General features: G+C 37.1%; 1 protein-coding gene across 2 annotated transcripts; it reads left to right on the top strand.

Moving 5' to 3' along the window:
• The first annotated feature begins 139 nt into the window (after window positions 1-139).
• Window positions 140-27,416, top strand: PCF11 (PCF11 cleavage and polyadenylation factor subunit). 2 transcript variants are annotated; one of them, XM_029207537.1, is made up of 16 exons: window positions 140-663; window positions 4,374-4,499; window positions 6,436-6,624; window positions 6,991-7,185; window positions 8,376-9,493; window positions 9,902-10,082; window positions 10,190-10,280; window positions 11,222-12,783; window positions 14,651-14,750; window positions 20,120-20,239; window positions 20,747-20,852; window positions 22,912-23,095; window positions 23,622-23,777; window positions 24,179-24,271; window positions 24,842-24,877; window positions 26,294-27,416. In XM_029207537.1, exons 1-16 carry the CDS (start codon window positions 472-474, stop codon window positions 26,507-26,509), a joined length of 4,665 nt encoding a protein of 1,554 aa, XP_029063370.1. In that variant the 5' UTR covers window positions 140-471; the 3' UTR covers window positions 26,510-27,416. The 2 variants fall into 2 exon arrangements, with proteins under 2 accessions (XP_029063370.1, XP_029063369.1); XM_029207536.1 differs by having other exon boundaries at window positions 10,190-10,673; window positions 26,294-27,412.
• Window positions 27,417-27,759: the final 343 nt, after the last annotated feature.

Below are 27,759 nucleotides of genomic sequence, written 5' to 3'. Positions count from 1 at the left end.
AGTAGGTGTTGCGAAAGCCCGGGTAGAATCCCGAGAAGAAGGTGGAGCCAGGACTTTCAGCGGAAGGGCGGGGGGGGGGGGGGCCGGCGACCTGGCTGGGCGAGCCAATCACGCCTGGCTTTATCAACGGCCCCGCCCCTTTACCGCACAATTCCCCTCCCCTAGCTCATTTCGCACGACGCAGCGGTTGGGAGCACAGACATTTTCGGAGCTGGAGCCGCCGCCATTTTGTGTCTGTGGAGAAAGAAGATTCTGTGGCGGCTGGAAGTGGACGGAGATCACCCGTGAGACGGCGGCGTTTCACACCCGAGGTTCCCCCCGTGTCGTCCCCCAACCCCCCTCCGCGGTCAGCATGTGGTGAAGCCGGAGCCGCGAGACCCGGGGAGAGGAAGAGGAGTCGGAAGGGAGGCGGGGTATCGAGAGCGGCTTCAGCTTCAGCTGCGGCGGACCTCGGAGGGGGGCCGCGGCGCAATGTCAGAGCAGACGCCGGCCGAGGCCGGTACTGCGGGGGCCCGGGAGGACGCCTGTCGGGATTATCAGTCATCACTCGAAGACCTGACCTTCAATAGCAAACCGCACATCAATATGCTGACCATTCTAGCCGAGGAGAACCTGCCCTTCGCCAAGGAGATCGTCTCTCTCATCGAGGCCCAAACCGCCAAGGTTTTTATACACCCCGCAGCCTCCTATTCTTCTAATACTCCCTGATTTTAGTGTCAGCCTCATCCCAGGTCTCGCTTCTATCCAAAGGGGGACGGTGTTCCTCCTCTCCAACCCTCCCCCTCCAACTCAGGCTCGGTCTCTGGCCCAGGCTTCGAGCGTGGGCCTCTCTTGGGGGGAGGGAGTGGGGAGGATAAAGGGTGGAGTCCCACTTCCGCTTACCAGCTCCCTATTTAGGCCACCGCATCGTGTATCCCGACGCACACGCTTTGAATAGAGCTCTTCGGGGAGGGGGAGAATTAAAGGCAGTTCGTGGTGTGGGGAAGTAAGAGTTAAAACTATTTGAACCCCCTGGGATGGCGGGGAGTGGTTCTTCCCCCGTCCCCCCGCCCCGAACTCTTTTGGGTAACTGTGCTCTGTGGGTTGGAAGGAGGTGAAGGGGGACCTGGGAGCGAGCTGTTGGGGGGTGGGAATAGGGCCTTGGCCCCGAGTGGAGCAGCCGCCTGTTAGGAGCCCAACATGGCGCCTGAAAAGCACATGATGCGAAAGGGAAGAGAGGAGAATCCATTCCCTGCCAGCCAGGCAGCTGCTCACACCCGTCAGCCCCATTTTGGGGTGGGGGCGGCTAGATATAATTTGTATTCTCCTATCGGAGGGTCTCATTTGCCCCCAGATACGGGAAATTGGGGTTGAGGGTGGGGTTGGAGGGGGTGGGGAGGAGATCTTATCCAACCTGTAGGTGGAGAACTGGCCCACTGGGTAACAAGTACTTGTAGTTTTCTTTTGAAAAGTTCAGTTCCTCCTCCTCTTCCTTTTCTCTTTTTTTCCTCCCTTCCTTCCCTGAAAGTGAAGACGTGCTTTGCTTCACCCCTTGACAGCAGTGGTCCTCTGCCACCCTATATTTCCCTGTAGTCCTCCTCTTCTGTGGATTCATGTGGGAGCGATTTGTCATTTAAGTAAAGTTACTGTTAAACTTAGTTATCGTAATGAGTTTTAATAGCTTCCCAGTACTACGTTTTAAGTTATTTTTGAAGCTTGTACTTATGGTTTAGTTTTTTTCTAGTTGTTAGTGATTGAAATGATCAGGATGAGCCTCCTTTTAGCAGAGTGAACCCCTTTTAAAAGGCCACTTTAACAACAACCACCAATATATTGTTTAGAGGCGCTTTCTGTCTAGTGTAAAACTGAGTGGTCTGACTTTAATAAATGGTTTTGAAATGTGTGACTGGTATTATAAAATTTGTGAATAAAACATATAAAATATGTATTTGTCTTTTTTATTTACCTTTGTAAGGTGTAGAATTTGTTTCCAAGACTTATTTTTATCTACGTGGTTGTGTGTTTTAAACAAAAGTCTTTAAGTGACTTGGGTTCATTCTTCTTTAGGTTCCATCCACTCTTTTGGGTAAATCTGTTCACAAGATACACGGTTTCAGGTGGTCCTTTCATACCTTAAAGAGGACAAAAAGTAAGGTTTTTTTTTTTTTCTCTTTAGGGCCCAACAAGTTTGTCATGCTCAGTCTGACAGCTAAAATACAAGTCCTTATTCACCTTTTCCTGTGAATGTCTGTGTGAAACAGCTATTGTTCTTTTTTTAAAGTATGAGATTTTAAAAGGAAGCATTCCTCATACTCAACATTCTTTTTATTGATACAACAAACATGTTGGACATGAAAACTTAGTTTTGCCTTGTCGAAGGCTTAACATTAAATGCCTTTTTAAAAAAAAAACAAAAATGCACTTGCGTTTTTTAAAAAATAACATTGATTTTTAAAAATTCTACCTAGTATTTTTGGGGTTACTAATATTCCACAGAGCCTAATATTTAGCAGCTCAGGTTGTCACTCAAAGAACCATTTTCTTGCTGGTTTTTAATGGATCCAGAAGACTTTCAGAAGTGAAAACTAAATGCTGAATATAGTGACCACATTAAAATTTGTATTTGTGTGTGGCTACACAGAGTGGTGAAAATAGATGGACTATTTGCTGATGAAAGACAGCTGAAATTTTTTTGGCACACGTTTCCTGGTTATTTTTGTAAAGCCAGATTGAGGAAAAGATGTAACAGTCACTTTGGGGAAATAATTTAATGGGGTTGGGGTTGAGGGTGAGGGGAGGGATTTTCTGTCATTTGGTAGCAAACTGGCTTGGTTTTGTGTTTCTGGAGGTGAATGTTTGTGTCCTTATCCTCTAGCGTTTCAGCATTACTAAACTTAAGGATTCACACTTACTTGACTGCCTCCATGAGGCAGTGGTAGCAAAAAAATATTACATATAAGAATTCACTTGTACAATAAAAAGTTAGCCTACTGAACAGATTTTGGTTTTAAAGAGAGCCTGTTTATCTTCATAAGTACAACAATGACTAAAATGGTATAAAACATGACATGGTAAGATAAAGACACAGCAATAAAGCAGTTGACGTGTTGGTACTTAATAGTTTACCCACATGCAATAGCCTTGTGAAACCCTTTTATTAGTACTGTAAAAGAAAACTTTCATACAAAGTTATTCAAAGGTTTCCTTAGTCAACTTTGGTTGTTATCAGAAGCAAGAGCACTTCCACACACTTGTATGGGCAATTGGTTTTGTGAAATAATGGTGGCATTGTGTACTGCAGAACTGTGAGCTTACCCTGGCTACAGGTAGCTGTGGGTAAGTGTTGTTCAGGGTTAAGATTCCTATACACGTGGGAAGGGTAAATGGGGATAATTTTTGTTTTTGTTTTTAAATCGTGGGTACTCCTGTGGAGTGGGAGTTAACACTTAGTTTATGTGGTGTGTCTTAATGCTCCTCAACAAGTCTGTGAACCTGCTGATGCTTTCTGGAAACTTGCTGTGCCTTCTAAAAGCCAGTGATGGGTAGGCTTTACAGTTGAGCTGGGGCAACATTTCTTTGCTTTGGAAAGGGCCACCTGTATCGGCATCATCACACTGGCCCTGCACAAATTTAGAACTCCTGGTTTGTGCGTGTCAGAGGAAAAATATTTCGACGGAGAGTCTGTGCTGTGAAGAAAATCTTGAGGACAAATCCTGGTTTCCAGAGTCAAGTTCAACCTGATTTACATGACTCAGCGGCTGCTCCATCCAGTTTTCCTTGTATCAGTAACAACTTGCACTTTCCTGCATGTTCATGTGCAAGTTTAAAAGTGTTTTTTTGCCATTAACTTCATATGTGAAGTGTACTTAATTTCTTTTGTTCATTGGATTATAGAGAAGTAATCCTAATGATTTTACAGGTAACAAAAGGTTCATAGACTTTAACATATAAAATATGCCTATGGAAATTAGGGTTTCTGCCAGAAGTCTGAAAACTTTTTGTTTCATTGAGTCTAGGTGCATCATCATAAGTTAATGTGGGTCACAAAGCTTACACTTGGATTACAGAAAATATCCTCCCCCTTTTTTGTCACTTAAAACACAGTTTTTTTTTTTAACTATACAAACCTGAAATTCTATTGAGTGTTAAATGAGGGTACTAGAGACTTTTTCTTTCCAGTAATTCTGAGCTTATTTTGTATGCTCAACTAAAGATCATTGTAAGAGGTGAGACCTTGAACACTTAAATTTCATAAAGGTTAATATTGATTCAAAAGTGTTTAATATCAACAAAATATTGAGGTCTGTATTGTACGTTAAACGCTCACTTTTAAAAGTAGTTCTTTGTTGGCAATTCATTGTACTAAACTTTTCAGTTTCTTTTTATTACTTCAGGCTCCCTCCTCAGAGAAGCTTCCTGTTATGTACCTTATGGATTCTATCGTGAAAAATGTTGGAAGAGAGTATCTCACTGCCTTTACTAAAAATCTAGTTGCAACATTTATTTGTGTGTTTGAAAAGGTATATATACATTTAGAAACATTTGAATTTTTAAAACATGTTCCTGATTAAATAAATACTTGCCTTTGTGTTGGGTTTTCTTGGGTGGTGAAATGTTTTATTCTTTTGGGCATTTAACATGCTAAAGTTAGTGTTTCGTATTTAAAGTGGGTTCTAGGTGTTTTACATTATCCATTCAAAAATAGATGTGTTTGCTTTTAGAAGTTCATGTTTTTGATTGACTTTGTTCACTTGAAGATCTGTTTCATCACTAGAATACGGGCAAAAAGATCTGAAACTATCAAGAGTACTTCAAATTTCATTGTTTAGGTTTCTGGTTTTAGGATGTTGGCTATTCTGTCTTAAAAAAAAGAAAAAGAAAAAGCATAATTCTAGTGTGTGTCAACCTGTGATGGATGCCTGGAACTTGTGTTTTTTTTTTTTTTTTTTTTTTCTGGAAATGTTTCCTCTTGTTAACCTTGTTCAAGTATATTTTGTGTGAATGTTCTAGGTATGTGTGAATGGTGGATCAGTGAATTGCTTTAGGTTATTTTGGAAATACTTCTTCCCCACCTCTGGCCCCTCTTAGTGTTTAGAAGAAAGGCTTGTTAGTTTCTATACCTAGAGATTGTAAATTCCTTTCATAACATTGTATCTGGTAGTTTGGTTAATACAGTATTGAGGAAGACAAAGGATTTGCTGAAGTAATTCTCTTTCCTGTCAGGCTTCATCTTTCACACTGAGAAAAGGGGCATTTATAAGATATTTGGGTTTAAAGATTGTTTCCTAACAAAAAATTGGTGGTTCTTATATTTTAGTAGATGCACCTGTTGTGTCTCGAGAAATCTTAACAGTTGTCAGGCTTGGAGAATTGGGATTATTTTGAAAGAACTCACTATCAGATTTTACTTGTTTGTTAGAACAGAAAATGTGTAGTGGCTACTTGAGTAATTTTTTTCCCTTTAAGTTCTTAGAGAAAAGAAATACTGCTAAGTAAGTATATGCAGAAGAAATTTGGAAAGCTGTATTTCAAACTGTATTATGGAGATTGTTAATAGTGTATTGTAGACTTTTGCTAAATACTGCTTACCTGAGACTCTAGTCTAAGGAGAAGTCAACTTTGCATTATAGAAATTGGGGCACTAAACCAATTTCTTGGTTTCAGTTTCAGTGTGTTCAAATTCATTTGGGTGTTTGGTAGAAAATGTTTACTGACTCTTACTGGGCCTTAACACTGAAGGTGATGAAAATGACCTTGTTTGTAGTATATATTATCTAAAGACTGGAATATAGTCAAGGCTTTATTATTCTAAAGTTAGAACTCTAGCTCAGTTTTCCCAAGTGCTAGGTTTCTCTGATGGCTAATTTAAAAAGTATTATTGTTACTATGCCCATCACAAGCATGAGCAGATAAGATATAAAACTAAAGCTTATCAGTAGGTAAGATTTTGTGAATTTCAATTACTCAGGTGCCTTCTACACCACAAATAAGCTTATTCATAGGTACCAGCCATATTGTATTGCAGGAGATTAGTTTTGTTTTACTTTGTACTAAATGTAAATAACTTAAAAAATTTAAGTCATCAGATAAACTATTTTCTAGTTGTTCTATATTTTTGTCCAGAGTTAAAGTAACAGTAGGAATACTGTGTCAAGCCTTAATATTTGGGAACATTTTGTACTTCTAAAAATTCAGACTTGTCTAATTGTTTGCTTTCATGAAGGCTAGGTGATAATGACTTTAATTTTTCTAATTTTTTTTGACAGAAATTTCTTTATTAACTTTACATCTGCAAACAAATGTACTTTTAATAAATGATTACTGTTGTATATATTTACGAATTAGTAGTATGTGTGCTATATGTGAAGTAGAACAGAGATTTATGTAGCATTATGCTTAATATATAAAACATCCTATAGTAACTTAACAAGCCATAGAATTGTTCTGTTGTTCTAGGTGGATGAAAATACTAGAAAAAGTTTATTTAAATTACGTTCCACCTGGGATGAAATATTCCCTTTGAAGAAACTTTATGCCCTGGATGTCAGAGTCAATTCGTTAGATCCTGCTTGGCCTATTAAACCTCTGCCCCCCAATGTGAATACATCTAGCATCCATGTGAATCCTAAATTTTTAAATAAATCGGTAAGTTTTAACATGAATGGTATATAACTAATATTTTTAACTGTCAAATTTTGACTTCTCTAAAATTTCCTGCCAGATAAAAGTAACAAGAATACCCTGTGCTGAATCAGTTTAATTTAAAAAAAAAAATTTCCACCTTCAGGTTCACAGTACATTTAAAGTAAATGTTCTCCTTGTTTAGGTTTTACATATTTATTTTGGTTTTTAAATTCCTGAAAATTTTCTGTGTGCTTTTAAACATGATTGGCCATTTAAGATTATGGATAGGGTTTATTAAGAGAGAAGCTGATAATTTTTAGCCCCCCCTTAGCTGCTTCCTTTTTAGCTGTGATTTTTTTTTTGTAAACAAATTATTTTTTCTTATAGCCCGAAGAGTCTTCAACACCTGGCACAGTGGTCAGTTCCCCTAGCATCTCCACTCCTCCAATTGTTCCGGATATACAAAAGAATCTTACCCAAGAGCAACTAATAAGGCAGCAGTTACTGGCAAAACAAAAGCAGTTGTTAGAACTTCAGCAGAAAAAGCTGGAGCTTGAGCTAGAGCAAGCTAAGGCACAACTGGTAAGTAGAGGAGATTTGGCATTTTGAGTATTTTTAAACCTGTTTTCTGATGGATATGGAATTATTTTGTATTTGAATTTTATTAACATGTTACTTTTATTAATAGTGTAATTTTTCCACTTTTACTTATTTTGCAAATTATGGTGTATTTATTAGACCAAATTTGTATATCCTTTTTGTAAAAGTCACTTTTAATATAAACTGCACTATTTTCTTTCAAATACTTTTTATTAGAGTGCTGTCTTATAAGATAGCCCCTTAGTTTTGTTAAAAATTATATCATATGGGGGCTTCCCTGGTGGTGCAGGGGTTGAGAGTCCGCCTGCCGATGCAGGGGACACGGGTTCGTGCCCCGGTCTAGGAAGATCCCACATGCCGCGGAGCGGCTGAGCCTGTGAGCCATGGCTGCTGAGCCTGCACGTCCGGAGCCTGTGCTCCGCAGCAGGAGAGGCCACAACAGTGAGAGGCCCGCGTACCGCAAAAAAAAAAAAAATTATGTGGACGTAGTGTCAGTTCCAAGATGGTAGTTGTGTTGTGGCAGATGTTTTTGCCTAGTCTTTAATATTTTATGAGCTTATGTTTCATGAGCAGAAATCCTTAGCAGTTTCCTTAGAAGGCTACCAAAAAAAAAGCCATCACAAAATTAAGGAGGCCAGGAAGATTATGTATTTCTGTGTATGAATAACGTTATATTAAGCTATTTTACTTAATTACTTAGCACTTGACCTTATTTGAGAGTAAGGGAGTACAGGAAGGCAGAATTTTGTAAGTGCATTCATTATCAGTGCCACTTTGAGAGGAGCTAAATTTTATGACTTAGAATTTACCCGGAAACACTTGGATGCTTGTGCAGCTGGAGTGCAGTGATTTATTTAGTAGTTTCTTAATATCAGTGTGGCCCAGAATTCTGAATAATTAGGAAGAGGGAGGGTTTTTTTTTTCATTCTTCCTAGAAATTATAAAACCCCAAAGTAGAGGATTAGTAAGAAATAACAGGCCACATAAATATTGTATATGAACTTTTTCCTTTCATTTTAATATCCACTTAAATACTAGAAGTATACACTATAAATACGGTATTGAATAAATGGATTTATTGAATAAAGCATTATATTCCTTAGTTTTCAGTTTCTTGACAAATAATCTGAATGTTTTACAGTTGTAACATGAACGTTTATCTTGTATTTCAGGCAGTTTCTCTTAGTGTTCAGCAGGAGACATCCAACTTAGGTCCTGGAACTGCACAATCCAAATTACATGTTTCACAAATTCCCCCTATGGCAGTTAAATCTCCCCATCAGGTTCCTGTGCAACCTGAGAAAAGTCGTCCAGGTCCATCCTTACAAATTCAGGATATGAAAGGAACTAACCGGGATCCCCGTCTTAATAGGTTGAGTCAACATTCTTCTCATGGAAAAGATCAGAGTCACAGGAAGGAATTCCTAATGAACACATTGAGCCAGTCTGATATTAAGACAAGTAAAACTGTACCCTCTGAAAAACTAAATTCATCCAAGCAAGAAAAAAGTAAATCAGGTGAAAAAATAACCAAGAAAGAACTTGACCAATTAGATTCTAAATCCAAATCTAAATCTAAATCACCATCACCTTTGAAAAACAAATTATCCCACACAAAAGACTTGAAAAGTCAAGAATCTGAAAGTGCAAGGGTGTCTGATATGAGCAAGAGAGATCCAAGATTAAAAAGACATCTTCAGGATAAGACTGATAGCAAAGATGATGATCTAAAAGAGAAGAGAAAAACTGCAGAAAAAAAGGATAAAGATGAGCACATGAAATCATCTGAACACAGACTGGTGGGAAGTAGAAATAAAATCATAAATGGCATTGTACAAAAACAGGATACCATAACGGAAGAATCAGAAAAACAGGGGACAAAACCAGGGAGATCGAGTACTAGAAAGCGATCAAGATCACGATCACCCAAGTCCCGGTCACCGATTATACATTCTCCCAAGAGAAGAGATAGGCGGTCACCCAAACGAAGGCAAAGGAGTATGTCTCCAACCTCAACACCCAAAGCTGGGAAGATTCGCCAGTCAGGAGTTAAGCAGTCACATATGGAAGAGTTTACACCACCTTCCAGGGAAGAAAGAAATGCGAAGCGAAGTACTAAACAGGATGTTCGAGATCCAAGGCGAATAAAAAAGACTGAAGAGGAACGACCACAAGAGACTGCAAATCAGCATTCCACCAAGTCAGGAACTGAACCAAAGGAAAATGTAGAAAATTGGCAAAGTTCCAAGTCTACCAAAAGATGGAAATCTGGTTGGGAAGAAAATAAAAGGTAGGTTGTTAACATTTTTAACTGAGTAGAATAATGTGTACATTTAAAAATACAGTGTTGATTTAAAAATTGGATAATGTTTATTGGGTGCTATAATTAGTGCTTTTTCCCCCTGTTTAATTCTTAAAACGCTGTGGGTTAAGTACCATTATTATTGCTGTTTTACGTATAAGGAAACTGAAGTTTAGAAAGGTTAACTAATCTGCCTAAGGTGGCACATCCAGGACATGCAAGAATCAGAATTCATATCTGATTTTCCTGACTTCAAATCTTGTGCTCTTAATCTTTAAATTAACTTTTATGGTTACATATATTCATTTTAGCCAGATCCTATTAAGGATCTTAAAATATGGTCCTGAGTATTTAAAAATTTTTTATGAAGTAACATAATTGCTTTTATGGTTTCAGTTTACAACAGGGTGATGAACATAGCAAAGCTCCTCATCTAAGGCATAGGGAGAGCTGGTCAAGCACTAAAGGAATCTTGTCACCTCGAGCTCCAAAACAGCAGCATCGATTAAGCGTAGATGCCAATCTTCAGATTCCTAAAGAGTTAACTCTTGCAAGCAAAAGAGAATTACTTCAAAAGGTAACTACTGTGTTCCCATGTAGTCATTATTCTCCTTTTGTCTATAAGTTTTTTGTAAGTACTTTTTATATTTAAAATATTGATTTCCTTTTATCACCCCTATGCAGACGAGTGAACGTTTAGCATCTGGTGAAATTACACAGGATGAGTTCCTTGTTGTTGTGCATCAAATTCGACAGCTATTTCAGTATCAAGAAGGTAAACATAGATGCAATGTACGGGATAGTCCTACAGAAGAAAATAAAGGTGGATTAAAAAAGAAACCTCTCTTAACTGATGCTGAATTAACCTACTATGAACATAAAGCAAAACTGAAAAGGACACAGGTTCAGCATTCATTTCCAAGACTTGATCTCTTAGATCCTGATATTTTTGACTACCCTTTGACTGATGCCTTGTTGTCTGGAATAGAATGTGAGCCATCCAAAAGTAAACATGCAAGTAGGAATAGTGGAGCACAGTTTGACAGAAAAGAACAATTTAGTGAAAGAGCAAGACGTCTTTCTCCTATATCTGGGAGTCGTACTTATGCTGAGAATCTTTCACCCCATGAGGGCCGGAGAAGACATGACGAGCAAGTCTCTGCTAAAGGTAGAAAAAGTTAAATCAGATTATGCCTATTGAATCACACAGCAGTGAAGGGAAAATGAACAAGCTAAGTGGGGATGGATTTTTGTGACTGTTCAGACTTCTGTTTTGTCGTTGTTTGTTTTGTTTCGGTTTTTCCCTCAAAGGGAAGGGAAGGGAGCTGATATTAAGGCCAACCGTGTATTAGGTACTTTACTAGGTTCTTTATATATGTAATCCGATTTAATCCTCACAATGACCTAATGAAATATATATTATCCCCATTTTACAGATAGGAAACAAGACTGGAGAGGTTAAATAAGTTGCTCTCAAAGTCAAATAATTAGTAAATTGACTGAATGGGTATTTTATTTTACCCAGGTGTATCTGACTCTAGAGGGCATTCTCTTACCTGCTGCCTGTTGCTGTCTTTTTCCCTCCCCTCTCATAAAGTGAGATAGTTATGGATGTTTTTGAATAAACATTTACAAGAATATACGAAGAAGATTTTAGGATAATTTGATATAAATTATCAGATTCAGGGAAAATAATTTTTTTTTTCTTTTTAAAAGGTGTACGAGAAGAGCAGAGATCACCATTCAATGATCGTTTTCCACTTAAGCGACCTAGATATGAAGATTCAGATAAACCATTTGTAGATAGCCCAGCATCAAGATTCGCCGGCCTTGATACAAATCAGCGACTTACGGCTTTAGCTGAAGATAGACCATTATACGATGGACCTAGCAGGCCATCAGTAGCGAGAGATGGCCCAACCAAGATGATTTTTGAAGGACCTAATAAGTTAAGCCCTAGAATTGATGGACCTCCTGCGCCAGGTTCTCTTCGGTTTGATGGGTCACCAGGACAAATGGGGGGAGGTGGCCCTTTGAGATTTGAAGGACCACAAGGCCAGTTAGGAGGTGGGTGTCCTTTGAGATTTGAAGGTCCTCCGGGACCAGTAGGGACACCTCTGCGGTTTGAGGGGCCAATTGGTCAAGCAGGAGGAGGTTTTCGGTTTGAAGGTTCCCCCAGTCTGAGGTTTGAGGGATCTGCAGGCGGTTTGCGATTTGAAGGACCAGGGTCCCAGCCTGTGGGTAGTCTCAGGTTTGAGGGACACCGGGGTCAACCTGTGGGTGGTCTGAGGTTTGAGGGACCTCATGGTCAGCCTGTGGGTGGACTTAGATTTGATAATCCCCGGGGTCAGCCTGTAGGTGGACTTAGATTTGAGGGAGGTCATGGTCCATCAGGGGCTGCAATTAGGTTTGATGGACCTCATGGTCAGCCATCAGGTGGGATCAGATTTGAGGGCCCATTGCTACAGCAGGGAGTTGGGATGAGATTTGAGGGCCCCCATGGTCAGTCAGTAGCTGGTATGAGATTTGAAGGACAACATAATCAGCTTGGTGGGAACGTTAGGTTTGAGGGTCCACACGGTCAGCCAGGGGTTGGGATCAGGTTTGAAGGACCTTTAGTCCAACAAGGAGGTGGAATGAGGTTTGAGGGTCCTTCTGTACCAGGAGGCGGCCTGAGAATCGAAGGACCTCTGGGTCAAGGTGGTCCAAGATTTGAAGGTTGTCATGCTTTAAGGTTTGATGGGCAACCAGGTCAGCCATCACTCTTGCCAAGATTTGATGGATTACATGGTCAGCCAGGTCCTAGATTTGAAAGAACTGGTCAGCCAGGCCCGCAGAGATTTGATGGACCACCTGGACAGCAAGTTCAACCAAGATTTGATGGTGTACCTCAAAGATTTGATGGTCCACAACACCAGCAAGCATCAAGGTTTGATATTCCTCTTGGTCTTCAAGGCACACGATTTGACAATCATCCTTCACAAAGGCTTGAATCGGTATCTTTCAATCAGAGTGGCCCATATAATGATCCACCTGGCAATGCTTTTAATGCCCCATCCCAAGGACTGCAGTTCCAAAGACATGAACAAATATTTGATTCACCTCAAGGACCAAATTTTAATGGACCACATGGCCCTGGAAACCAGAGTTTCTCGAATCCCCTTAACAGAGCTTCTGGACACTATTTTGATGAGAAGAATCTTCAGAGCTCTCAGTTTGGAAACTTTGGCAATTTACCTGCTCCAATAACAGTAGGAAATATTCAGGCATCTCAGCAGGTAAGTCTGTTACAGTTATTCTAAAAGTATATTGTATGCAGATATGAACCATTTTTAATGTTTCTAGTGTTTGAGGAAGGTTTTCAGGATATAGTTCTATAGGTTGGAAAGGATTTTTTAAAATTTAATTTTTTTAGTAAGTTTTTTTTGGGGGGCAGTTTTTAATGTACTTCAAAACCCCACCTGCTAGGAAAGTGAGATGAGAGTCTTCTGGGGCTGAAATTTGCAGTTTAAATCCAAAATTGATCTTAGTTCTTTCAGGATCTAGAGCACCCTCTCAATCTCAGTCCCCCCCGCCCCCCCACAAATCTTTTCTTTTTTAATAGACTTTTTTAGAGTAGTTTAGGCTCACAGCAAAATTGAGCTATGAGGTATAGGGATTTCCCGTATACCCCTTGCCTTCACATATGCATAGCCTCCTCATTATGGTTTTTTTGTTTTGTTTTTGGTTTCTAAGGTATTAAAGTATAATACAGTTGTGTGTGTTTCATAGACCTCTGCTACATTGTACAACTTTTGAGCCTTGATGAGCTTTATAGTAATCATAGAGCTGATTTTATAGACTGTTCTTTGATATAGAACTTCCTTAGCCTGAGTTAACAAACAAATAAGAAAATCAAATTGCTCATGCTTTTACAGTCTGTAATTCTTTTTCTTCCTCTCTTCCTACTTTTCACCACCTTTCCATCATTCCAGTCAACTGCAGTTGTTTGATGTTAACTTATTCTGCATACGTTTTAAAATGCTTATTGAAATAGTGTTAAAGCAATATGCTTATAATTTGTGGTTAATTCAGTTGATATTAATGATTACTTTTGCTTGCCTGCTGAAATTCTCCTGGGCTAAATTTACTTTTTTCCAGGTAGTGACACTTTCTTACTAGGACAGATTTATTATGCCAGTAACATTGCATGGAAGAAAGTGTAAAACAAGAAGAAAGGTTTTAAAAGCATGTTAGAAGCATTATTTATAGAAAGCAGCCTTCTGTCCATATCCAGTGGTTTGGGAAAACAATTGGCCTCCTTAGTTAGACTTATACTCTATTGTATGTTTTTAAGAGAAGTGATACTCTTAATTGACAAGATACTCTAGAATGGGACTTGAGTTAGTCTTGTTCCTACATTATAAAGAATTGATGGGGTTTTTATTACGCATACATACCACTGAAGGTTCACACAGGATACTGAACAAGGCTTATAAATGGGCATTTGTTTACATAGTAGCAATATGTAGAAGTCCTACCTCATTCTTGACTACAAGTACAATAATTGTATGCCTGTACAGTACTTGGTTCATGACTTTTATTTTTTAACATTCCTTTAAAATCTTTTACAGTCCACTTTGTAACTCAGTTTGATGGCTAACAGAATGATCATAAAGGAGTTCAGATTGTTAATTAAAGCAGGCTTTTGACATCTGTGTAAAGGAGTTAGGTCAGTGAGTGAGTTCTGGCCTCAGCTTTGCTGTTTACTGGCTATTATGATTGTGTATAGATCACATCGCTGGATGTCAGATTTCTATTTGTAAGATAGGAGAAAACACTGGCAAGGTAAAGTGATTTGTGTAAGGTCACACAGCTAGTTTTTGGCTACCTTATGTTTGCATGGTATCTTAAACTTTTCAAAGAACCTTCATATCCATTATCAATTTTTTATAATTCTGTGAAAAATATAAGGGAAGGTCTTATTCCTTTTTATAGAAAGCCTAGGCAGGTTACACTTGTAAATCTTGTAATTTACACTTGTAAATCTTCATTATCGTAAACAGGCCTCATGATATCTGTGAATATATTAACGTAATTTGAATGTTAAAAGTTTTACTTAAAAATATAGAAAAGATGTTCTTAAAACCAAGATTTCTCTTAAAGGTTCTGACTGGTGTTGCTCAGCCAGTAGCATTTGGCCAAGGACAACAATTTTTGCCAGTTCATCCACAAAATCCTGGAGCATTTGTTCAGAATCCTTCAGGTATGTAATTTCTGAACTTTGTGTTTTTCGAAAGACAATTATTGTTTGAGTAGCTACCTTGTCAGTTTTAGAAAATGACAATTTTGAGAGGGCATATGCAATTTAGAGAAATTTAATCTGACTGGAATGTTGTGTTTTCTTTCTGAGTTTGTTTACATTGTTGATGTATATTCACACTAATCCCCTTTACAACTAGAGATGGTTAGCCAGGACTTGCAGACCACAAAAAAGAGGGAAGGAGACCTAGTAGGTGGAAGCTAGAGGGTGGGGTAGGAATGTGACATTTGTGTTTAGGTAAAATGAAGTCAATGACAAACCTCAGAAATACCAATTACTTGATACTTTGAATTTTTGTTTTGTGTGTGTGTGATGATCCAATAAACATTAAGTGAATACTGCAGACATCACATTGTAAGCTGATTCATTCATATGTCTTTATGGGCACTCAAGTAATAATTGTACACAACATGTTAAAAGGATTTCCTAGCTAGATGCCCATGATAAGCATCTATGGGGTGAGGCTTAATGATATTGTTATGGATACAATAACAATAGTAGATACGAGGGCTGTAAAAATAAGTTTTAGGGGGTTTCCCTGGTGGCGCAGTGGTTGAGAGTCCGCCTGCCGATGCAGGGGACACACGTTCGTGCCCTGGTCCGGGAAGATCCCACATGCTGCGGAGCGGCTGGGCCCGTGAGCCATGGCCGCTGAGCCTGCGCGTCCGGAGCCTGTGCTCCGCAACGGGAGAGGCCACAACAGTGAGAGGCCCGCGTACCGCAAAAAAAAAAAAAAAAAAAAAAAAAGTTTTAAGGAATTCCCTTGTGGTCCAGTGGTTAGGACTGCATACTTTCACTGCTGAAGGGCCCGGGTTCAGTCCCTGGTTGGGGAACTAAGATCCCTCAAGCCATGTGGTGCAGGCAAAAAAAAAAAAAGTTTTAGTTTTAATATGTGAAAAATGAGAAGTATATAAATTAAAATTACTGGAAAGTCAATATATTGAGAGCTAACTCAACCAAATTGTAGTGGTACTTGCTTTATTTCTGAATCATTAAAACAGCCATCTTCAGAAACATGCTGTAGCATGGCTCTATTAAGTTTACAAATTTGGAGAGTTTTCCAAAAGTTCTGAAGTAACTAGGGAAGTCCTAGCCAAGCAAGCTCTAGTTTATGCATTAAGTATTAAACTGTGTCATCACAGGAAGCTCACTCAATTAATTTGAAAACGTTTTGTTTTTAATTGCTAGATTGACAATTAGGATTAGTATTCTTACTTTTTGTTTTCACTATAATGAAAAGGGAAGGAAAGTACTGAATATTTGGGGTCTAAAGTCAGAAGACCAGGGTTAGAATCTCCACTCTGCTACTTTACAGGTAGGTGGAGTATAAGCAAATATCCTTTCTGGGGTTCAGTTTTTTCCTCTGCAGATAGCATATGATAAAAGTCAGGATTTGCCGGGGAATTTTTTCTTTTCCCAGAGAATCAAATGAGATCGTATATGCAAAAGTACCATGTAACTTGTGAAGTGCTATATTGGTGTATTTTCCTTTAGAACTCAGTTTTTCTTGTAGAGGAGAGGATTTGTTGTATTGGAGTTGGTAGCTTGAGATAGTGTGCAGCAACTGCAAATTTTGCTCTTTTTTGTATGAGATAATATACAAAACCTGCATGTTTTCTTTTGCTTTTACAAGCTTAAGGTGCTTATGTATACAAGGCATAGCAGTGTCACAGAGGAAGTCACATCTGATTTCCTGGGTTGGAGGTTATTGAATGAGATGTTAGATATGCCTTCCTTCTTCAAGTTTTACTTAAAGAGATATGAAAAGTATTTAGTGTTCAATATTTGGCTTCTGTAAGGTTTTTTCTCAAAATTTAAAGTAAAAACACTCTTTTCCTAGTAGTAAATATACTCATGTTCATTTATTCATCCAAACAAATAGTGATCACTTGCTATATTCTAGGCATTGTGCTAGGATGACTTTAATGAGGTTTATCCTTCTAAGGGCTTTATAGTGTAGCAGGATCTATGGACTTTTTTTTTTTTTTTCCCTCTAAATAGTTGTTCAGACTTCCCTAGTGGTCCAGTGGTTAAGACTCTGTGCTCCCAATGCAGGGGGCCCAGCTTTGATCCCTGGTCAGGGAACTAGATCCTGCATGCTGCATCTAAGAGCTGGCACAGCCAAATAAATAAAAACAGTAAAATAAACATTAAACAGCTGTTCACTAGGTTGATAAGTTAGACACCATCATTGGGTACCTGATTATGAAATTCCAAACCTGTTCTGAGAATCACCTCTTATTCCTGTTTCTAAATGCACAGAAAATCAAATAAAATCTGGAAGTGTCCTAAGCTTTTTTTTGTTTCATGCAGCTCAGAGTATTGTTTTATTTATTTATTTTTTAAATCTTTATTGGAGTATAATTGCTTTGCAATGATGCGTTAGTTTCTGCTGTACAACAAAGTCCATCAGCTATATGTATGTGTATATCCACATATCCCCTCCCTCTTGAGCCTCCCTCCCACCCTCCCTATCTCACCCCTCTAGGTCTTCACAACGCATCAAGCTGATCTCCCTGTGCTATGCAGCAGCTTCCCACTAGCCAGCCATTTTACATTTGGTAGTGTATATATGTCACTGCTACTCTCTCACTTCGTCCCAGCTTCCCCTTCCCACCCTGTGTCTTCAAGTCCATTCTCTACGTCTGTGTCTTCATTCCTGCCCTGCCACTAGGTTCATCAGTACTGTTCTTTTAGATTACATCTATGTGCGTTAGCATATGGTATTTATTTTTCTCTTTCTGACTGACTTCACTCTGTATGACAGGCTCTAAGTCCATCCATCTCATTACAAATAACTCAATTTTGTTCCTTTTTATGGCTGAGTAATATTCCATTGTATATATGTGCCACATCTTCTTTATCCATTCATCTGTCGACGGACATTTAGGTTGCTTCCATGTCCTGGCTATTGTAAGTAGTGCTGCAATGAACACTGTGGTACATGTCTCTTTGAATTACGGTTTTCTCAGGGTATGTGCCCAGTAGTGGGATTGCTGGGTCATATGGTAGTTCTATTTTTAGTTTTTTAAGGAACCTCCATACTGGCTATATCAATTTACATTCCCAACAGCAGTGCAGGAAGGTTCCCTTTTCTCCACACCCTCTCCAGCATTTATTGTTTGTAGATTTTTTTGGTGATGGCTATTCTGACTGGTGTGAGGTGATACCTCATTGTGATTTTGATTTGCGCTTCTCTAATGATTAGTGATGTTGAGCATCTTTTCATGTGTTTGTTGGCAATCTATATCTTCTTTGGAGAAATGTCTATTTAGGTCTTCCACCCATTTTTGGATTGGGTTGTTTTTTGATACTGAGCTGTATGAGCTGCTTCTGTATTTTGGAGATTAATCCTTTGTCAGTTGCTTTGTTTGCAAATATTTTCTCCCATTCTGAGGGTTGTCTTTTTGTCTTGTTTATGGTTTCCTTTGCTGTACAAAAGCTTTTAAGTTTCATTAGGTCCCATTTGTTTATTTTTGTTTTTATTTCCATTACTCTGGGAGGCTTTTTTAAAATTTTTTTCTTCTGTGTGGTTTTTTAAAATTATATAAGTTATAGGTGTACAATACAGTGATTCACAATTTTTAAAGCTTTTGTTTGGTTTATAGTTACTATAAAATATTGACTATATTCCCTGTGTTATACAGTATATCGTTGAGTTTATTTTATACCTAATAGTTTGTACCTCTTAATCCCTTACCCCTATATTTATATTGTTCCTACCTTCTTCCCTCTTCCCACTGGTAACCACTAGTATGTTCTTGTTCTTTGTGTGTCTACCTCTTTTTTGTAATATTCGCTAGTTTGTTGTATTTTTTAGATTCCACGTCTAAGTGATATCGTACAGTATTTGTCTTTCTCTGTCTTATTTCACTTTGACTGTTTTTCTTTAAACAAATATTATATATACTGCCAAACACCTCAGTGCTTTACAAATATTAATTCATTTAATCCTCATAACAACCTTAGGTAGGAACAATTATTATTACCCTTTTACAGGTAAAGGGAACAGACACAGATAAGTAACTTGATCATGTCACACAACTAGAAAGTGGAATTTCTAGTTAGAATCCCAGGAGTCTGGTTCCATAGTTTATGCTCTTTTTTTTTTTTCATAGTTCATGCTCTTGATCACTAAACTTGACTGCTGGAAGACATGTGATTAGCTAGTTATGATTCTTAGACATATAAATAGCTAATTCTAATGAAAGGTAAATGTTAAACTATTGTGTGAAGTGGCTGTTGTAATTGATCGTTGAGGTTGATTTATTCATTCATGTAGTCAGACATTTCATTTCAACAGACATTAATTAGCCTGTTGTATACAAGGCACTGTGCTAAGTGTAAAGAGTATGCAGTGGTTAAGGGCAGAGATTATGTGTTGTATTGTGGATGCAAATTGAATTTCTGCCATTAAGAGGAATTTTTAGTGATTCAGAACTTTTTTCTAGAGGTGTGGTAAATAAGATGCATAGTAGTGACATACAAATATATTAAAATTCTGTTTTTATAGTTGAGTTAAAGAATTGTAATTTTTAAATTAGTGCTTAGCAAAATATGGAATTGGATTGATTCCTCACCAGTGAGCTTAAGGAAAAGATTGTTATCCTTGTTTCATTTATTCAGATTTTTGAAGCTTTAGTAATCCTGACACCTTTTCAGCAACAGCCTGAACTGCTTTGCAAGGGCAGTAATTGAGCAAGGGTCAGAGGGGCAGGTATATTCTGAGCCACATGGCTCATCTCCCTGCATTAGTTCCCTTGGGTAGTTATGGGAAGGTGGGGGAGCTGGGGGGCTGGGCAGGAGTACTTCCATTTAGGCTCTGGGTATTTTTTTCCCCTAGAAATTTGTGCTAAGAGATGGTAGCCTACTTCATCTATGCAAAACGACCTTTGCCAATATGGTTAGGTGAAGAATAGAGAATTGGAAGGGTGAAAAGTTGGACCTAGAGGTGTGGTGCTACATTGCATAGAAGGGAACATGAAGCTCTCTGCCCTCAGTATTCTGCTTTTCTTTGGCATGGATTCAATTGGGCAACAGTGGGTAATACTGGTTTTTTAAGGTAACGTGTATGCCTGTATAAAGTATTAGTGGGTTTCAGTATTCGTCTTAGAATATATTTTTAAGAGGTCATGATTTGCTGACATAAATGCAAAGTTCACTTTTGGGAGCTTTTGGTAATTACACTGATCTTAACAAGATTTTATTAAGTTTAATGTTGATAGGATATCTTGAAGAAAACTTTAAAAATCCTTAGTATAATTTGCATCTTTAAGTTCTACTTCTATTTTAAGAGTGTTATTTTTTTAAAGGTGTCCTTCCTAAGGGATATCCTGATAATCATCTCAGTCAGGTGGATGTAAATGAATTGTTTTCAAAACTGCTAAAAACAGGGATTCTCAAATTGTCCCAGCCTGATTCAGCTACAACACGTAAGTATGGTTCTGTAATTCATCTACACAAAGCTTTATTAAGTTATAAAGATGTATGATATGATACAATGATGTGTTCTATGCTAAAATTTCTTACAATGTTGAATTCTTAGGTATACTTTATAACTGGTTTATAATGAAATAAAAAGAAATTTTTCTAACAAGGAACTGTTAGCCTTATAGTGGACATTGTTTCAGTTAACTAACATTCCTGCAAACACCATGTGCAGACTTTTTCTAGTTATTCTGTATTATTTTAGCTTATTTATAATTAAATAATTAGAATGTTGATGAATTTCATGAAGATTGACTTTTAAGAGACCAGACCTAATATCACTTATCAAAATAAAGAATTGTATTAGGTTCCTTGCCAGTAAAACCTAAGATCAGGAGCACTGAATAGGCAAGATGGGGCTCTCCATATGCTTCTAACACTATAGCGTTCCCCTATAAAGAATACATGGACACTGGTTTTGAGATATTTGTTGTGTTTCTTTTCAATTGAAGAAGTAAATGAGGTTGCTGCTCAGCCCCCTGCTGAGGAGGAAGAAGATCAAAATGAAGATCAAGACGTTCCAGATCTTACCAATTTTACAATTGAAGAATTGAAACAGTATGTAATCTAATTTTCTAAGGTAAAAGGGACGGTGACTTTAATAACAGTGGATATTATCACTAGTGCTATTCGTCTTACCCCTCACTGTTTTTAAAATTTAGGAAGCCTGTTTTCCCTTTTTTAATGTGGTAAAATATACATAACATAAACTTAAGGAAGCCTGTTATCTTCTTTTCAAATATGTTTGCTGCACAAGTATTTAGGCCAAAAGTCTACCCCCAGATTTCTGTTTTTTATTATCTCTGTTTAGTATAGCAAGTTTAGGGAGTTTAAGGATTAGGTATTAGTAATCACTCATGTTTTCCTTTTTATCTCTATTTTCTCTTAATCATCACTGTTTTTTCTGTATTGATATTCTCATGCCTTTGAAGTTAAGAAAATGAGGTTTTTGTAGTCTAGTATTTAAGAAATAAAAATTTTTTTCATTTTATAGAAAATACAAATGAATAAAATCAAGAAAATAAAATTACCTACAATTTCCACTTTACTGATAACCAGTGTTAACATTTGCTGCATATATTTTCATAAATTTTTATTGCCTATATTATATAAAAAACATGTACAGTTGCTTTATGGATCCATTATATTATGAGTACTTTTAAAAATAATAGAACAGCTAATGGGTTTCATCTTTTTTTTTTAATTGAAGCATAATTTATTTACAATGTGTTAGTTTCAGGTGTACAGCAAAGTGATTGTTTTTTATATATATATATAATAATATCAATATACACTTTTTCAGATGCTTTTATTATAAAACACTGAGTGTAGTCTCCTGTGCTATACGGGTTTCACCCTTTTAAAGACAATGTTTTTCAAAGTGATATTTTTCACATAGTTAAAACTTTATAATGAAAGTCTTACAGTAAAGGCTTATAATAAAAGATTGCATGCCTTTTTCCTAGTACTACTTTTTACCTGAAGGCAACCATTTCTTAACTCTTTATCTGTGGTTCTTGGCATTTACTTTTTTATTTCTTAAAAGATACATAGTTTTCTGGGCTTCCCTGGTGGCACAGCGGTTGAGAGTCCGCCTGCTGATGCAGGGGACATGGGTTCGTGCCCTGGTCCGGGAGGATCCCACATGCCGCAGAGCGGCTAGGCCTGTGAGCCGTGGCCACTGAGCCTGTGCGTCCGGAGCCTGTGCTCCGCAACGGGAGAGGCCACAAAAGATACACAGTTTTCTGATTTATTACATTTCTTGATTTATCCCATTTAGACAATTTATTGACTTCCTGAAAGTGAAGATTTAGGTACCTCTTTTACTGTCCTCCCAACTCTCCTCCATATAGTTATAAAGCCTTTTATCATTAAATTTTTATTCAGTATTAATATTATGACTCTAAATATTTTGTTTTCTGGTATACAAAGTACTATGTACTGTGCTTTGCTTTATTCTACTATTTAAAAAAAATTTCTGGAGTTAATAACTGCCCTGTTTGTTCACTTAGTTATTCTGCATACCTATTTCTTTCCAGATAAGGAGCCCAGAATTTAAAAAAACTGATTATTGCTGACTTCAGTTTCCCACTAGTCTTCTACTTTTTCTTTTTAGTTACCCGTAGTATTATTATTTCTTCTGTACCTCTTTCAGTATTCTTTACATCAGGGTGGGACAGTTTAGTTATTTAAAACCGCGAAGATCTGGAGAGGTGAAATCTAATTGTTCTGCCATATCCACCCTGATATTGACATTACTCTAAGAACAGGCCAACTATTGCCTTATTAGTTAGCAGATGATCATTCCATTATTAGCTAGAAGGAAATAAGTAACTGGGCCAGGCCTATTGATAAGAGGGTAGACACCATGTTCCAAAATTAACCAAAGTTAAGGTAAAGAGAGTCACTGACACATTACTAGAGAATATTATTGATCTTTGGATATTAATTCTTTCAGCCAGCTGTTGGCTGAAACATTATTTTGTTACATAATAATGGCTTCACCATGATCAAAATATGGAAAACTGAAGCACTTATAACTGCCTTTTTTTTTTTAAGGCCATTAAGTCAGCCACAGTATCAGAACTAAAGATTATTTCTGTATTTTTCAAAACAGACGTTATGATAGTGTTATAAATCGACTGTATACTGGTATTCAGTGTTACTCTTGTGGAATGAGGTTTACAACATCACAGACAGATGTATATGCAGATCACTTGGACTGGCATTATCGACAAAATAGAACTGAAAAAGATGTAAGCAGAAAAGTCACTCATAGACGTTGGTACTACAGTTTAACAGTAAGTAATTCATGTGCCTCTGAACTATCTTTTAGCCTTTAAATTATATCATTCAAAAGTATATTAGTTTAGGTAACTGCTGAGCACTAACTAGTGAATTTTTTGAGTAAAATTTGACCCTTAGAATATAAAAGGTTTTTTTAATTTAAAAAAATGTGAAGAGTATGTATTTGTTTTTTGTTGAAATTAAGAGTAGAACACAGGTTTCTTCTAGTTCTAAAATTCCAAGGTTCTATGACTGATTTTTTTTGGTAAAAAATTGTGCATGAAATTTATCTTATTTACATTAGTAGTTGTAATTCTAGAGTTAAAGGAATGTAAACGTTAAGATCTTAATTGTTCATTAGTTGCTTTATGTTGTCTATTAGTTATGGGGCTCAAAAAGATGGTATAATTCTAAATCAATATTAAAGCATATTGTTGAAGAAAGTACTCTTATATTTAAATGGCATTGTATTGAATGAAGGTGTTCAGTAAGAGTCTAGAAACAAATGAATATACTCTTTTTAAATTAACTCTTTTTAAGGACTGGATAGAATTTGAGGAAATAGCTGATCTCGAAGAACGTGCAAAGAGCCAGTTTTTTGAAAAGGTGCACGAAGAAGTCGTGCTCAAAACTCAGGAGGCTGCTAAAGAAAAGGAGTTCCAAAGTGTACCTGCTGGACCAGCAGGAGCAGTTGAGGTAAAAGAACAATGTTCAATTTTATACCTCTGGTCATGCCTTTCACTTCCTTTAAGTAAATAATCATAAATATAACTTTATTTACATCCCTCTTTTAATGATTTTGAGACTTCTTGTAAGCTTTACTCTTCAATGTTGTTATTGTTATCTGGCTTCGGGTTTCATAACCACTGTAGTTACTACATATTTATCTGTGACCAAGAGCTGTGAAATGTTAATTATTTTTGCATGGAAGAATGCGAAATCCTTAGATCTTACTTTGTATTATATATTTGAACATTGTTTAAATTTTCAGAAAACTCTTAAATTCCTTTCTCCACTTAACAAAATGTTTCTGTATTTTTACTTAATGGCATTGTGTTCTATTATGTAAACTTCATTTTTATATGGTTCTATTTTAGAGTTGTGAAATTTGTCAAGAACAATTTGAACAGTACTGGGATGAAGAAGAGGAGGAGTGGCATTTAAAAAATGCTATTAGAGTAGATGGAAAGGTAATTTTCAGCTCTTTATCAAGTACTTTAAAAGGAAGTATTAAGATTTTTTTTTAAAAGTTTTTATGGGGTAGCTCACTACTTTGAAAGAAAAGTGTTAATTGCATTTTTATTTTGGTTTTTAATAGAAGTGGTATTTCTAAGGTATTGGACTTTAGAGAGTCAGAGTGTGTGAGTTGGAAGGCATTTTAGCAATCATCTGGACCTGTACTCATTTTATAAAAAAGGTTGCGTAACTAGTTAATGATAAATCCAGGACTAGATCTTCTGAGTCTAGTTAGTCTTCTTTCTGCCTAACCACACTATTTTGATTCTGAATTTATATTTCATCATCAAAACTGTTTCTGTCTTAACATACCATGTTATCTACTTAAATATATAAAGGAAGTTTTAAGGGAAATCAGGATGAAAATTTTGTTTTTATCCGTTTTTGTGACCAAATGATTTTTTGTTGCCTTTCCAAAGATAGTTTATCTCTGGTTTAAATTTCAAAAGAAAATCATACCAGAATAGTCCATTACAAATGAATATGCATGTGAATACTTACTTACTTTTTTGTTTTTGCTTCAGATTTATCATCCATCATGTTATGAAGATTATCAAAATGTAAGTTCTTTTTGGTTACTGTTTGTTCTCCTTTACATTGATAAATTTTATTATCAGTTAATTTTTGCATCTGGGCAATATTTTTATTTTAATCTTGATGTGTTGAGCTGTCTTAGTTTTGATGTAGCATTTAGGTTGTTCACAAAATATTGGTGCTAGATTGATAGGGTCTGATTTAAATTTTGAAATTTTTGTATCATTCCTTGCATTCTTTTCATTTGAATCTTGATGGTGTCTTCTACTAGAGTACTAGGCCTAGAGAATGAGAAAGTTCATGATGGGAATAATTTTCTGTAAGTTATGGGTAGCATTTACTGCTTACTCCACTCGGCCATGTAATATAGGAATAATTTTTAAATTATCATACATGAAATACAAAAAAAAATCAGTCTCTTGACCTTGGAAATTCAAATTTTCATATTTGTAGAGTGACCATTTTTTTTTAAAACCAAACAGTGGAACATCTTAACTGTCAAATATTTGTTTCACAAGTTCAAGGGGCAGTTTGGAAGATATACTTAGGTCATCAAAAGATTAGAGTTTGTAGGGTGTTTTGATGGTTTTGAGGGATTTTTTAAAAATCCTTAGGGTAGGGCTTCCCTGGTGGCGCAGTGGTTGAGAGTCCGCCTGCCGATGCAGGGGATATGGGTTCGTGCCCCGGTCCTGGAAGATCCCACATGCCACGGAGTGGCTGGGCCCGTGAGCCATGCCCGCTGAGCCTGCGCATCCGGAGCCTGTGCTCCGCAACGGGAGAGGCCACAACAGTGAGAGGCCTGCGTACTGGAAAAAAGAAAAAAAATCCTTAGGGTATTTGAAATTAGGACCAACAAATCCCAGGATATATGTAGGGGGTTATATTGGGATTAAAATATAGAAACGTGTCTAATCATTGAATCAGCTTCTTTTGTCGTTATATTACTGCTTTTCTTACCATAGCTCATTGCTGAGCACATATCAAATGCTCAATATACATTTTATTTATTTATTTATATTTATTTTATTTAGTTGGTTGTGCTAGGTCTTAGTTGCAGCAGGCGGTCTCCTTCGTTGCAGCATGTGTGCTCCTTCATTGAACCAGCAGGCTCCTTAGTTGCGGCTCGCTGGCTCCTTAGTTGTGGCATGCGGACTCTTAGTTAGTTGTGGCATGCGTGTGGGATCTAGTCCCCTGACCAGGGATCGAACCCGGGCCCCCTGCATTGGGAGTGTGGAGTCTTAACCACTGCGCCACCAGGGAAGTCCCTCAATATACATTTTATTAATTGGCTACCTTTATGGCATGTTTTGTGGGAAAGCAGAGTTTTCAATTGTGTTTGGTATATATTTCTTTGCCCATACAAGGGTCTTATAAAACTAAGTGTCACTTAATGTGATATTTGTGAACTTTAATCAGTACTTAAAGGGTTTTTCATTTTGTAGACATCTTCATTTGATTGTACACCATCTCCCAGCAAGACACCAGTTGAAAATCCCTTGAACATTATGTTGAACATTGTTAAAAACGAATTGCAGGAACCCTGTGAAAGTCCCAAAGTTAAGGAAGAACGGATTGATACTCCACCAGCTTGTACAGAGGAAAGCATAGCAACAGCCACTGAAATTAAAACAGAAAATGACACAGTCGAGTCAGTTTAAGTAAAATGAGAAAGGTATGTTTTTCTTTTTTTTTTAAGAAAAAAAAGCTGCTGTTGAAATCTAGAAGGTGAAGAATTTTTTATGTATATACAGACATATCTATATAAATTGTCTAGCTGAGGCAGGGCCTTCAGCTATCATTTGGTTAATAAATACATTTTAGTATTTGCATTTCCTACTGCCTGCACAGTTTCAGGTGCTTGTTGTGTGAAAGTTCTGTAGATGTGTGCAAATTTAACAAAATGAAATTGTATGTGTAAAAATGTACGATTTTCACTTGTGAAACTGTAAATTATAAATAAAAAAATATTTTTGCTATCCATGGAGTGTAATATTTATGCACACCATCAAATAAAGACAGTGTTTCTGTACTTTTTATTGGGTGAAAATGGAATTAAACAGCAATTTCAACATAAGATTTTTTTCCAGCAGCTTCCCATGATTAAAGAAGCAAAGTCTGAGTTAGTTTTATCCTTCAAAAGGGGGTTGTGAGAGCACTGCAGGACTTTTCTCAAATTGAAAAGCCAGATTTGAAAAAATTTTTTAAATGGAATAGGACATAATTGCATATATATATATCTCCAGCTATAGAGAACCATCCAGATATCCATTTTTGAAAAGTATCTAATGAAGCAACTTTTATTCTTGAACTTGGACACTGATGCCATCAAATGATTAACAAATATATTTAAGTACTAAAGGTGATTTTTTTTTAAAGGACATTTTTCAAATTTGTCAAATAACTTAATGCAGATGAACATATTTCTATTTTAAGTTACAGGGGGATCTGTAAGAATGTTAATTTGAAACATGGTTAACCTTTTTTCCTTTGTTGGTTTTGACTGAATTAGATGGATGCCATGAGATGTTAATATTCATACATGTAATAAATAGAATGATGAAGAAACTCCACTTTGTATCTCTTTTATTTCTTAAGTGCCTTTAGAAAGTGACTTCTTTTTCCTATATCTTTCATCACTCTGTTCTTGAAAACATGAATGAGGCACCTGCTATGAGCCAGGCACTCTGAGATGCAAGATTAATGTTTTCTGCCATCTGTTGGAGGAGATAGGCATATAAAACAATGAAATGTGTTGAGCACTTACTATATGGTAGGCATTGGCAAACTCATTACATATATTTCCTCTGATACTTACAAATAATTCTAAATGGTAGGTGGTATCCCCAGTTTACAGATGAAATTGAATCATTCACTTATAAAATTGTAAAACAAGAATGAGAACCTGGCT

Source organism: Monodon monoceros, unplaced genomic scaffold (genome assembly GCF_005190385.1).
Source record: "Monodon monoceros isolate NGI ecotype Baffin Bay Population unplaced genomic scaffold, NGI_Narwhal_1 Super_Scaffold_7, whole genome shotgun sequence".
NCBI lineage: Eukaryota > Metazoa > Chordata > Mammalia > Artiodactyla > Monodontidae > Monodon > Monodon monoceros.
The sequence above is the reverse complement of the archived record's forward strand: the minus strand, read 5'-3'. Positions and strand labels throughout refer to the sequence as shown.